This window comes from Serinus canaria, chromosome 3 (assembly GCF_022539315.1).
Source record: "Serinus canaria isolate serCan28SL12 chromosome 3, serCan2020, whole genome shotgun sequence".
Lineage (NCBI taxonomy): Eukaryota > Metazoa > Chordata > Aves > Passeriformes > Fringillidae > Serinus > Serinus canaria.
The window spans coordinates 112,436,162-112,448,756 of NC_066316.1; the positions used below are offsets into that span (position 1 = coordinate 112,436,162).

The 12,595-nt window shown below is 60.1% G+C and overlaps 1 protein-coding gene across 1 annotated transcript in view; it reads left to right on the top strand.

Moving 5' to 3' along the window:
• Positions 1-959: 959 nt before the first annotated feature.
• Positions 960-12,595, top strand: part of KIF3C (kinesin family member 3C) — an 18,312-nt gene continuing 6,676 nt past the window's right edge. Inside the window, exons 1-4 of the mRNA XM_050972795.1 lie at positions 960-2,376; positions 10,027-10,128; positions 10,220-10,342; positions 10,429-10,547. Coding sequence (XP_050828752.1) covers positions 964-2,376; positions 10,027-10,128; positions 10,220-10,342; positions 10,429-10,547 — 1,757 coding nt within the window. The 5' untranslated portion in view covers positions 960-963. The remainder of the gene's footprint in view (positions 2,377-10,026; positions 10,129-10,219; positions 10,343-10,428; positions 10,548-12,595) is intronic.

The window sequence follows — 12,595 nt, forward strand, 5'->3', positions numbered from 1 at the left end:
TTCCCACATCCCAGTCCTGCATCCTGCATCCCACATCCTGTATCCCACATCCCAGACCTGCATCCTTCATCCTCAATCCTTCATCCGGAATCCTTCATCCTGCATTCCACTCCTGCATTCCAATGCAGCACCCCAGCCAGAATCTCAGTCCTGCATTCCAGTGCTGCATCCCAGCACTGGACCCCAGTACTGCCTCCTTCATCCCACATCCCAGTCCTGCATTCCAGTGCAGCATCCCAGTCCTACATTCCAATCCTTTGTCCTACATCCCAATCCTGTATCCTTCATCCCATATCCCAGTCCTGCATCCTGCATGCCATTCCTGCATTCGTGATCCCATATCCCAGTCCTGCATTCTGTATCCTGCATCCTAATCCTGCATCCCAGCCCTGCCCGGCAGACCCGTATCCTTCATCCCACATCGCAATCCCGCATTCCAACGCCGCACTCTTCTTCCCACATCCCAATCCCACACGCCGGTTCTGCATTCCAATGCAGCATCCCAGTCCTGCATCCTTCATTCCACACCCCAGTCCTGCCCCTAATCCCCGCATCCCGCATTCCCGAGCGCCGCACAAAGGCCGCACTACAGCTCCCGGCGTGCCCGGGGGGGGGCCGGCGGCGCTCCCGCCCGCGGCTGCGGGTGCGCGGCAGCGGGAGCGCGCTCGGGGGGCGCGGGCGCGGGCGGGAGCGCGCACCAATCGCGGCGCGGCCGCGCCCCGCCCCGGCCCGCCCCGCCCGCCCCATCCCCGCACCGGGCGGGGCGCAGCGGCCGCGCTGCCATGAGCGAGCGCCCGGCGGGGCCGCCCCGCCGCGCCCCGGCCGCCCGCGCCCCCCGCCCCGGCCCCGCCCGCTTCGCCCCGGCCCCGGCCCCGGCCCCGGCCTCGGCCCCGGGGATGCCGCGGGGGCGGCGCGGCTGAGCCCCCCAGCCCCGCTGCGCCGCCGGCCCCGCCCGCCGCCGCCATGGCCGGTAAGCCCCGCAGCGGCTGCGAGGCGCTCCGGGTGGTGGCCCGGTGCCGGCCCATGAGCCGGCGGGAGGAGGCGGCGGGATACGAGCGCGTCCTGGAGCTGGACGTGAAGCTGGGCCAGGTAAGCATCCGCAACCCCCGCGCCGCCCCCGGGGAGCTGCCCAAGACCTTCACCTTCGACGCCGTGTACGACGCCAGCTCCAAGCAGGCCGACCTCTACGATGAGACGGTGCGGCCGCTCATCGACTCGGTGCTGCAGGGCTTCAACGGCACCGTCTTCGCCTATGGCCAGACCGGCACCGGCAAGACCTACACCATGCAGGGCGCCTGGGCGGAGCCCGAGAAGCGCGGCATCATCCCCAGCGCCTTCGAGCACATCTTCACCCACATCTCCCGCTCGCAGAACCAGCAGTACCTGGTGAGGGCCTCGTACCTGGAGATCTACCAGGAGGAGATCAGGGACCTCCTCGCCAAGGACCAGAGCAAGAAGCTGGAGCTGAAGGAGAACCCCGAGACCGGGGTGTACATCAAGGACCTCTCCTCCTTCGTGACCAAGAACGTCAAGGAGATCGAGCACGTGATGAACCTGGGCAGCCAGACGCGCTCCGTGGGCAGCACCAACATGAACGAGCACAGCTCGCGCTCCCACGCCATCTTCCTCATCACCATCGAGTGCAGCGAGACGGGGCCGGACGGCGAGGAGCACATCCGCGTGGGCAAGCTCAACCTCGTGGACCTGGCTGGCAGCGAGCGCCAGAACAAAATGGGGGCCCACGGAGAGCGCCCCAAGGAAGCCTCCAAGATCAACCTCTCCCTCTCGGCCCTGGGCAACGTCATCTCGGCGCTGGTGGACGGCCGGAGCACGCACATCCCCTACCGGGACTCCAAGCTCACCCGCCTGCTGCAGGACTCCCTCGGGGGCAACGCCAAGACAATCATGGTGGCCACCTTGGGCCCGGCCTCGCACAGCTATGATGAGAGCCTCTCCACCCTCAGGTTCGCCAACAGGGCCAAGAACATCAAGAACAAGCCCCGGGTGAACGAGGACCCCAAGGACACCTTGCTGCGGGAGTTCCAGGAGGAGATTGTGCGGCTGAAAGCCCAGCTGGAGAAACGCGGGATGCTGGGCAAGAAGAGGAGGAGGAGCAGCCGGAGGAAGAAAGCGATGGATGGAGAGGGCACTGTGGACAATGAAGGGGAGGATGAGAATGAGGATGGCCTGGAGAAGACCATGGAGAATTACTTGAAGGAGCAGAAGGAGAGGCTGGAAGAGGAGAAAGCCGCTATCCAGGATGACCACAGCCTGGTGAGTGAGGAGAAGCAGAAGCTGCTCCAGGAGAAGGAGAAGATGATAGAGGACCTGCGGAAGGAGCAGGAGGCCACGGAGCTGCTGGCCATCAAGTACAAGGTTCGTGTTGCCACATGTGGTGACAAATGGGGCCGGTGTGCCTGCTGTGCCCCCAGCCCCTGGTGTGGAGAGGGAATGGATCCCAAGCAGGGAGCCTGGGGGAGGTGCCCACCGCGGTGCCCGGCAAGGGGGTCTCCCAAGTGAGGTGACCAGGCAGGGTCCCCAAGGGCAGCCCCAGGCTCTGGCATGGGGCTGGGCTGGGGTGGCCCTCAGACCTGTGTGGGGACACTGTGGGGAGCTGTGTGGGAGCTGCAGGGGGTGGGAGGGAAGGGCCACAGGGGAGAGGGTCACTGGTGGCACGAGTGTGCTGTGCTCAGCTCTTGTCCCCTTTGGCACAACAAAGCAGCTTGTGTGGGAAGGGGGAGTGATGAGAGTGATGCTGCAGATTCGTCCCTGGTGGCCTCGGGAGTGAGCCCAGGGCTGGGGCTGAGGACAGGGGGCACCTTCCCCCAGTTCTGTCCAGCCCCTGGCTCCCAGTGGGCTCTGTGAGGATGGACAGGGCCTGGCAATTCTGCAGGGACCCCCATCCCCCTCCCCAGCCCGAATCCTTCCTGGCACCCCAAGCCAGAGCAGGGTGGATGAGGGCACCACTGCTGGCTCAGGGATGCTCAGGGGTTTGGTGCTGAGGGTGAGAGGGGCCACAGCAGCCCCAGCTATGTCAGGGTCTGGGGCTGCACCTTCCCCTGCCCCAGCCCTGCTCCTGTCCCCTCTGGGCTGGGGGGTCCTGACCCCTCCCACCTACCCGTGGTGGCCATGGGGCCAGGACCACAGTCCCAGCAGTGGGGAGGAGCACCCTGACCCTTGGCATCACACTCAGCACAGCCCCTCTGGCACAGCCCCTCTGGCACCGCTCTGGCCTGGATGTGGGGACTGGGCTGGAGCCCAGGCAGGCAGGGACCCCTCTGGAGGGGGACATACCCGGGGTGCCAGGGCTGGGCAGGGGTCAGGACCCTCTCCCATGGCCAGGGTGGTGTTTGTGGGAGCCCCAGGGACACGTGGCCGTGCCCAGGGATGTGTGGCCATGCCTGGATGCCTGCACAGAGAGCGTGGGATCGCACTGGGACGTGCCACTGGGGCAGAGCCGTGGGCTGTTGGCTGGCACAGCGGGTGTCCCGTGACAAGTGTCCTGTGACAAGTGTCCTGGCAGAGCAGGATGCCTGGCACAGGGGTCTCTGCAGCCATCCCCCTGTCACAGTGGGGTGCAGGCTGTGGGGTGCAGGCTGGGCTGGGCTGGCAGCTGTCCAGCACAGTCTCCCTGTCTGGCTCAGCAGGGCTGGCTCAGGGCCACTGTGTGTCCTGGAACTGCTGAGTAACAAGGCAGGGCCGGAGGAGAGATGACACCATGTCCCTTTTGGTGGCCTTTGGGGCCACTCTGCACACAGGGACCCTCTGGCTCTGGGGGTACAGAGCAGTGACAGTAGAGCACAAATCCCCCCTGTGCCAGAGGGGCACAGCCTGCTGTGACACTCACCCCAGTGGGCACTGCCCGTGGGACAGTGCAGGGACACTGGGTGGCCTCAGGGTGCTCATGGGCAGCTTTGCCACACGGTGGGGCTGGGCAAGGAGCCACTGGCTCCATAGTGACCATGGCAAAGGCAGCCGAGGTGACAGGGGGGACACGGGGTGCTCCCCACCCCCACGGGTGACGCACTGCACCCCGTCTTATTGTCACACTCGTGGGTGTGGGCTCTGCCTCTGCCACCCAGCTGGGACATGTGGGACACGGAGCTCAGAGAGGTGGGGTCAGCCTGCCCCAGCAGATGTGCATTGGGCACCCAGATGTGCTCCTGGGTGCCCAGATGTGTGCCCAGGCAGAGGGGCTGTGCCACAGGGGAGCTGGCTGTGGGGTGTGGGTGCTTTCAAGGGCTGTGCCAGGGGCTGAGGCCGAGGTCAGCGGGAGGGAAAGTGCTGGGAAGTTCTTTGGGTGCTGGAAATGAGTTCCTGGGAGAGGCTAAGGAGATTGCTAAAGGAGATTGGGAGTCTCTTCTTTAGAGGGAATAAATGCCCTGGCAGGGAGGAACCGGTGGCACTGAGAAACCTCTTAATCTGCTGGGGATGGTGTCTGCAGGGGGGAGCTCTGTGTGAGGGCATGGCAGCGGGACCATCGTCCCAGTGCCATCCTGGTCCCCTCCCTGCACCCCAGCGGGGTCCTCAGGGGACACTCAGTGTCAAGGACCAAGAACTGGGTTTGGAGGAGAAGGGTGAGGGGCCCCTGGCACTCCAGAGCCCCCAGCCCTGGCAGGGGATGGCAGAGGATTGGGTGGGGGGCTGCCCTTGGGGGTGTCAGCCCCCAGCAGAACACCCAGCCTGGGACACCCATCCAAGGGAGGAAGGAGGGATCCCCAGGGTCAGGGGGGCTGGCTGGGACACCCTGGGGGGCTGTGTCCCCACAGAACTGAATGGCTGTGGGGGTCTCACTGGGTGGGAAAGGGAGGAGTGCACAGCTGTGGGGGTGTCCCCTGGGTGCTGGGGGAGCTGGCACAGCTTTGGCGGTGTCCCCTGGGTGCTGGGGCCTGAAGGCACAGCTTTGGCGGGTGTCCCCTGGGTGCTGGGGCCTGCTGGCACAGCTTTGGGGTGTCCCCTGGGTGCTGGGGGAGCTGGCACAGCTTTGGGGTGTCCCCTGGGTGCTGGGAGCTGAAGGCACAGCTCTGGGGATGTCCCCTGGGTGCTGGGGGCTGAAGGCACAGCTTTGGGGGTGTCCCCTGGGTGCTGGGAGCTGCTGGCACAGCTTTGGGGTGTCCCCTGGGTGCTGGGGGCTGAAGGCACAATTGGGGGTGTCCCCTGGGTGCTGGGGGAGCTGGCACAGCTTTGGGGTGTCCCCTGGGTTCCCCCAGAACCCGCAATGCACCCCCTGGAGCTGGAAGGGGTAAAATGAGGGAAATACCATGGAAACAGGGCCTTGCCCCAGGAGGTGTCAGTGGGGATGGGAGCACCGGTTTGCCAGAGCCCCCCACTCTGTGCCCAGCACCCCCATGGAGACCCCTGCCCCAGGGACATGTGACAGCAGCACCATGGCCACCGTGTGACCCCCCCCAGTGCTGGCACCACCCTCGGGGTGGCCTGGTGGCCCCTCTGTCCCTCAGGGCTGTGGCCATGGCAGTGGGGAGGGGGTCCAGGCCCTGTGAGGAGCAGGGCCCCATGATCTGGGGGGCCAGAGGGACCTCAGGGGCAGGTGTCCTGTGGGTGAGGGTGGCCCTGTGCTGGTGGCACAGGGGACATTTCAGAGCTGTCTCTGTGGCTGGGAGATTGATTTTTGAAGCTGTGTGTGGTGTCCTGGGGACATCTGGGCCTGTCCCTGCTGACAGCCCTGAGGTGCAGCTGTGGGGGGCACAGGGTGTCCCCCCATTTGACCCCCATGGACAACCTGACACAGGAGCAGGGCTGCAGGGCACCAATACACACACATGGTGTGCACACAGACACAAATACACACAGACACACTCACAGTGTGCACATACACAGAGTGTGCACACAGTGCACACACAGTGTGCTCATACACACACACACACAGGGCACATACACGACAGTGCACACAACACACACCACACAGTGTGCACATAGACACACAGAACACAGTGCACGCGTTACACACGACACCTCACAGTGTGCACTACACAAGTGTGCACACACAGTGCACACACACACAGACACACTCACAGTGTGCACACACACAGACAGACACACAGGTGCACCAGTGTGCTCATACACACACACACAGAGTGTGCACACACACAGACAGTGCACACACAGAGTGGCACAGGCAACACACACACAGGTGGACTGCACAATACACACAGAGTGTGCACACACACACACAGTGCACACACACACACAGAGAGTACACAAGACACATCAGTGTGCATACACACAGTGCACACACAGACAGACACACACACAGGGTGCACACACACAAACACACACACACAGTGTGCACATAGACACAAATAAACACACGGTGTGCTTACACAGACACACAGTGCACATAGACACAAACACACACACAGTGTGCACACGCAGGCACACACTGTGTGTGCACACACACACTGTGCACATACACACACAGCGTGCACACACACACACAGAGTGTGCGCATACACATGGTCCACATAGACACCAATACACGGAGTGTGCACACAGACAGACACACAGTGTGCACAGAGATACAAATACACAGACACACTCACAGTGTGCACACACAGTGCACATAGACACAAATACACACACTGTGTGCACATAGACACCAATACACAGAGTGTGCACACAGACAGACACACAGTGTGCACAGAGATACAAATACACACAGACACACTCACTGTGTGCACACACACATACACACCCAGTGCACACAGACACAAATACACACACTGTGTGCACATAGACACCAATACACAGAATGTGCACACAGACAGACACACAGTGTGCACAGAGATACAAGTACACAGACACACTCACAGTGTGCACACACACATAGACACACAGTGCACATAGACACAAATACACACACAGTGTGCACACAGACACCAATACACAGAATGTGCACACAGACAGACACACAGTGTGCACAGAGATACAAGTACACAGACACACTCACAGTGTGCACACACACATAGACACACAGTGCACATAGACACAAATACACACACTGTGTGCACATAGACACCAATACACAGAGTGTGCACACAGACAGACACACAGTGTGCACATAGATACAAATACACACAGACACACTCACAGTGTGCACACACACATACACACCCAGTGCACATAGACACAAATACACACACAGTGTGCACACAGACACCAATACACAGAGTGTGCACACAGACAGACACACAGTGTGCACAGAGATACAAATACACAGACACACTCACAGTGTGCACACACACATACACACCCAGTGCACATAGACACAAATACACACACAGACAATGTGCACACAAACACACAGTGTGCAGAGATACAAATACACAGACACACTCACAGTGTGCATATACACATACACACACAGTGCACATAGACACAGATACACACAGTGTGCACACAGACACACTCACACACAGTGTGCTCATACACACACAGATACAGTGTGCATATGCAGACACAGTGTGCACAGAGATACAAATACACACACAGTGTGCACATACACATACCGATACAGTGTGCACATGCAGACACAGTGTGCATATAGACACAAATACACACAGTGCACACATACACACAGACACAGTGTGCACACACACATACACACACAGTGCACATAGACACAAATACATGCACAGTGTGCACACACACACAGTGTGCACATAGACACAAATACACAGACATACAGTGTGCACATACACAGTGCACATAGACACAAATACACACACAGTGCATATAGACACAAATACATACACAGTGTGCACACACACACAGAGTGTGCACATAGACACAAATACACACACAGTGTGCACACAGACAGTGTTCACACACACAGTGTGCACACACACACAGTGCACATAGACACAAATACACACACATTGTTCACACACACAGTGTGCACACACACACACAGTGCACATAGACAAATACACACACAGTGTGCACACACACACAGACACACAGTGTGCACACACATATACACACTGTGCACAGAGATACGAATACACACAGACACACTCACAGCGTGCATATACACATACACACTGTGCACATAGATACAAATACACACACAGTGTGCACACACACACAGACACAGTGTGCACACACATATACAGACTGTGCACAGAGATACGAACACACACAGTGTGCACACACACAGACACAGTGTGCACGCACACACACAGTGCACATAGACACAAATACACACACAGTGTGCACAGAGATACAAATACACACAGACACACACACTGTGTGCATACACACAAACACACACACATGGTGCACACACACGGTGCGCACACACACACACACACACACACAGAGTGTGCACAGACACCTGGTGCTCCCACACATACCCAGGTGGGTGTGAACGTGTTCAGCCTGGCACAGGATGTGCTCCCTGTGTGTGTGTATTTTGCATTTCTGTGTGCACGGCCCATGTGTGTATATTTGTGTGTGTTTGTGTATTTCTGAGTGCACAGCCCCTGTTTGTGTGTGTTGATTTGTGTGTTTGTGCATTTCTGTGTGCACAGCCTCTGTGTGTGTATTTTTGTCTGTTTATTTGTGTGTATGTGCATATTTAAATGTGTGTTTGTGCATTTTTGTGTGCACCACCCCATTTCTATGTGTATTTGTGTGTGTTTATGTGTGTATTTGTGCATTTCTGTGTGGTGGCCTGGTGGGGTGGGGTCTGGTCCACAGCTGCTGCCCATCCCATCCTATCCCATCCCTGCCCATCCCATCCCATCCCAGTCCATCCCTGCCCATCCCTGCCCATCCCAGCCCATCCCATCCCATCCCATCCCATCCCATCTCCATCCCATCCCATCCCATCCCAGCTGTACAGAAGGAAGCAGCCTGGAGCAGCTCAGGCTCGGTGCTGGTGGCCCCAGGGAGGGGACATGTCACCTGCCCACGTCACCCGCCCCCCCTGCAGCCTGTGCTGTCCCCATGGTGCTGAACCAGCCCTGGGCTGCTGGGTGGCCATGGAGTCATGGAACCGTGGGGAAAGCCCTTCAAGGATCATTCCCAGCCCTGCCCAGGCCACCTCTGTCCCCTGTCCCCAAGTGCCACAGCCACAGGGTTTAAATCCCTCCCGGGATGGGGAATCCAGGCCTGTGCCAGGGCAGGGCAGCCCCTTCCAGGTGGGAATTGTTCCCAATGTCCAATCTAATCGTGCCCAGCCTCCTCCCCATCAGCAGGGCTCCGAGCAGAGGGGCACTGAATGCTCCCACCTCCCTGAGCAGGGCTGGGGACAGGGAGCAGGGATGGGGACAGGGAGCAGGGATGGGGGTGACCACCAGGGATCAGGGATGGGGGAAGGGATCAGGGGTGGGGGTCCTAAAAGGGCCCTAAAATGGCCCAAAAATTGTCCCAAAAATGCCCCAAATATGACCCAAAAAAGGCGCAAAAATCACCAAAAAATGGTGACAAAAATGGCAGCAAAATGGCTCAAAATGGCCAAAACTGCCCCCCAAAAATGACCCAGTAGGTCCCCCATGACCCTAAAATGGCCCAAAAAAATGCCCAAGAAAAGGCCCAAATATGGCCCCAGGAATGGTGCCAAAATTACACAAATCTGGCTCTGGAGGTTCCTGGACCACCCCTCCCTCACCCTGGGGGGAGAGCCCCTCCCAGACCACCAGGGATCAGGGCTGGGGACAGGGATCAGGGGTGGGGACAGGAATCAGGGATGGGGACAGGAATCAGGGCTGGGGACAGGGCTCAGGGATGGGGGTGACCCCCAAGGATCAGGGCTGGGGACAGGGATCAAGAATGGGGGTGACCATCAGAGATCAGGGCTGGGGACAGGGATCAAGAATGGGGACAGGGATCAGGGCTGGGGGTGACCACCAGGGATCAAGGATGGGGACAGGGATCAGGGGTGGGTGTGCCCACACAATCAGGGATGGGGGTCACCACCCAGTGAGGGTAGCATGGGGCAAAGCCCACGGGCAGGGGTGGGGATGCCAGCCCTGACCCCCTGCCCTGTCCCCCTGTCCCCTGCAGGCCATGGAGAGCAAGCTGCTGATCGGGGGCAGGACCATCGTGGACCACACCAACGAGCAGCAGAAGATGCTGGAGCTGAGGCGGCAGGAGATCGCCGAGCAGGTACTGGGGGGGGTGACAGGGCTGTCCTGGGGGTGTCCAGGGGTGTCCCCCCTGTCCCCATCCCGGTCCCAGCCGTGTCCCTGCCCCGCAGAAACGCCGGGAACGCGAGATGCAGCAGGAGATGCTGCTGAGGGACGAGGAGACCATGGAGCTGCGCGAGACCTACACGTCCCTGCAGCAGGAGGTGGAGATCAAAACCAAGAAGCTCAAGAAGGTGAGAGCGTGGCAGGTGGGGACGGGGACAGGGTTGAGGAGGTCCCTCCTTGGGGACAGGGCTGAGGTGCTGCTGTCCCCTCCCAGCTCTACGCCAAGCTGCAGGCGGTGAAGGCTGAGATCCAGGACCAGCACGACGAGTACATCCGCGTGCGCCAGGACCTGGAGGAGGCCCAGAACGAGCAGACGCGGGAGCTGAAGCTCAAGTAGGTCTTGGTGAGGGGCTTGGGGGTCCCTTGGCCAGGGTGGACATGAAGAAATGGGTGTGCAGAGGAGGGATGGGGGGCTCAGAGCAGGGCTGGTGTGTTAGAGCAGATCTCAGAGCAGGATTGGGGTGCTCAAAGAAGAATTGGGAGCTCAGAGCAGGGTTGGGGTGTTAGAGCAGGGTGGGCAGCTCAGAGTAGGGTTGGGGGGCTCAGAGCAGGGTTGGGGGGCTCAGAGCAGGGTTGGGAGGTCAGAGCAGGGTGGGGGGCTCAAGGCAAGGTTGGGGAGCTCAGAGCAGGGTTGGGGGCTCAGAGCAGAATTGGGAGCTCAGAGCAGGGTGGGGGGCTCAAGGCAGGGTTGGGGGCTCAGGGTGGGGGCTCAGAGCAGGGTGGGCAGCTCAGAGCAGGGTTGGGGTGCTCAAAGCAGAATTGGGAGCTCAGAGCAGGGTTGGGGGGCTCAGAGCAGAATTGGGAGCTCAGAGCAGGGTTGGGGTGTTAGAGCAGGGTGGGCAGCTCAGAGCAGGGTTGGGGGGCTCAGAGCAGGGTTGGGAGCTCAGAGCAGGGTTGGGAGCTCAGAGCAGGGTTGGGAGCTCAGAGCAGGGTTGGGGGGCTCAGAGCAGGGTTGGGGGGCTCAGAGGCTCAGAGTGGGTGCAGAACTGGAGGGATTGACCCCACCCAGAGACAGGGACAGCCGAGCCCTGCCCAGGTGTCAGTGGTGTCACAAGCTGTGGCACTGGGAGCTGTGAGCCCTGCCCAGGTGTCAGTGGTGGCACAAGGTGTGGCTCTGGGAGCTGTGAGCCCTGCCCAGGTGTCAGTGGTGTCACAAACTGTGGCTCTGAGAGCTGTGAGCCCTGCCCAGGTGTCAGAGGTGGCACAGGCTGTGGCTCTGGGAGCTGTGAGCCCTGCCCAGGTGTCAGAGGTGGCACAAACTGTGGCTCTGAGAGCTGTGAGCCCTGCCCAGGTGTCAGAGGTGGCACAGACTGTGGCTCTGAGAGCTGTGAGCCCTGCCCAGGTGTCAGAGGTGGCACAGGCTGTGGCTCTGAGAGCTGTGAGCCCTGCCCAGGTGTCAGAGGTGGCACAAACTGTGGCTCTGAGAGCTGTGAGCCCTGCCCAGGTGTCAGAGGTGGCACAAGCTGTGGCTCTGAGAGCTGTGAGCCCTGCCCAGGTGTCAGAGGTGGCACAGGCTGTGGCTCTGGGGGCTGTGCACTGGGTGAGCAGCACAGGGGACATCCAAGAATTGCTGGGAAAGGAGAAAAACCAGAAAATGTTCCAGCAGAAAGCCTGGCTGTGGCTGAACCTGGGGGGTGACCCCCGAGGGCACCTGGTGACCTGCTCTGGCCCCCACAGCGTCCTCGGAGGGACAGCAGCTCTGGGGACTCAGGGTGGCCACACCTCCCTGGAGCTCCTGGCTCCCTCCTGGCAGAGTTTTCCCTCCGGGAGCCTCCCGCGGCTGCAGCTGCAGCTCCACCGCCCCCGGGGGTTTGTTCTCACTTCAAACACTGCTCTCTCTCAGCGTCTGTAACCCCCCAGCTATTTACAAGCACTGCAGCGTTTGCAGGGTGAAACAGTTTCACTACAAACAGAATTTCCTCTCCAGCTTCGCCCCTTCTCTCCCCCAGCATGGTTCTGACTGGAAGCCACAGCTCACTGATGCAACTCATTGCCTTAAAACAGTTTTTGACAGCTGCTCCATTTGCCCAAAAAACACAGGGAGAAAGATTCCCCCTGGGGTCCACTTGGCATTCCTGAGCTTCTCTTGATTTTCAGGCTGGGCAGCAGGAGAGCAGACATGGCAGGAGAGCAGGGAAGGGTCCTGGTCCTGCCTGGAGCCCCAGAGCTCCTGGGCTCCTCTCTGATGCCCATCCTCTCCTGCCTCTCCCCTCTCCCTGCCTGCATCTATTGCTTCAACCTCTCCCCTTCCATCACATTTCCATCCTCCGGATGTTTCTTCTCCCTTCCACATCTCCTTCTCTTCCTGCCTTTCCTCTCCCTTGCTGCCTGTTCTCTGTCTCCTGTCACGTTAACCCCTTCCTCTCCTTCTCCTGCTCCTT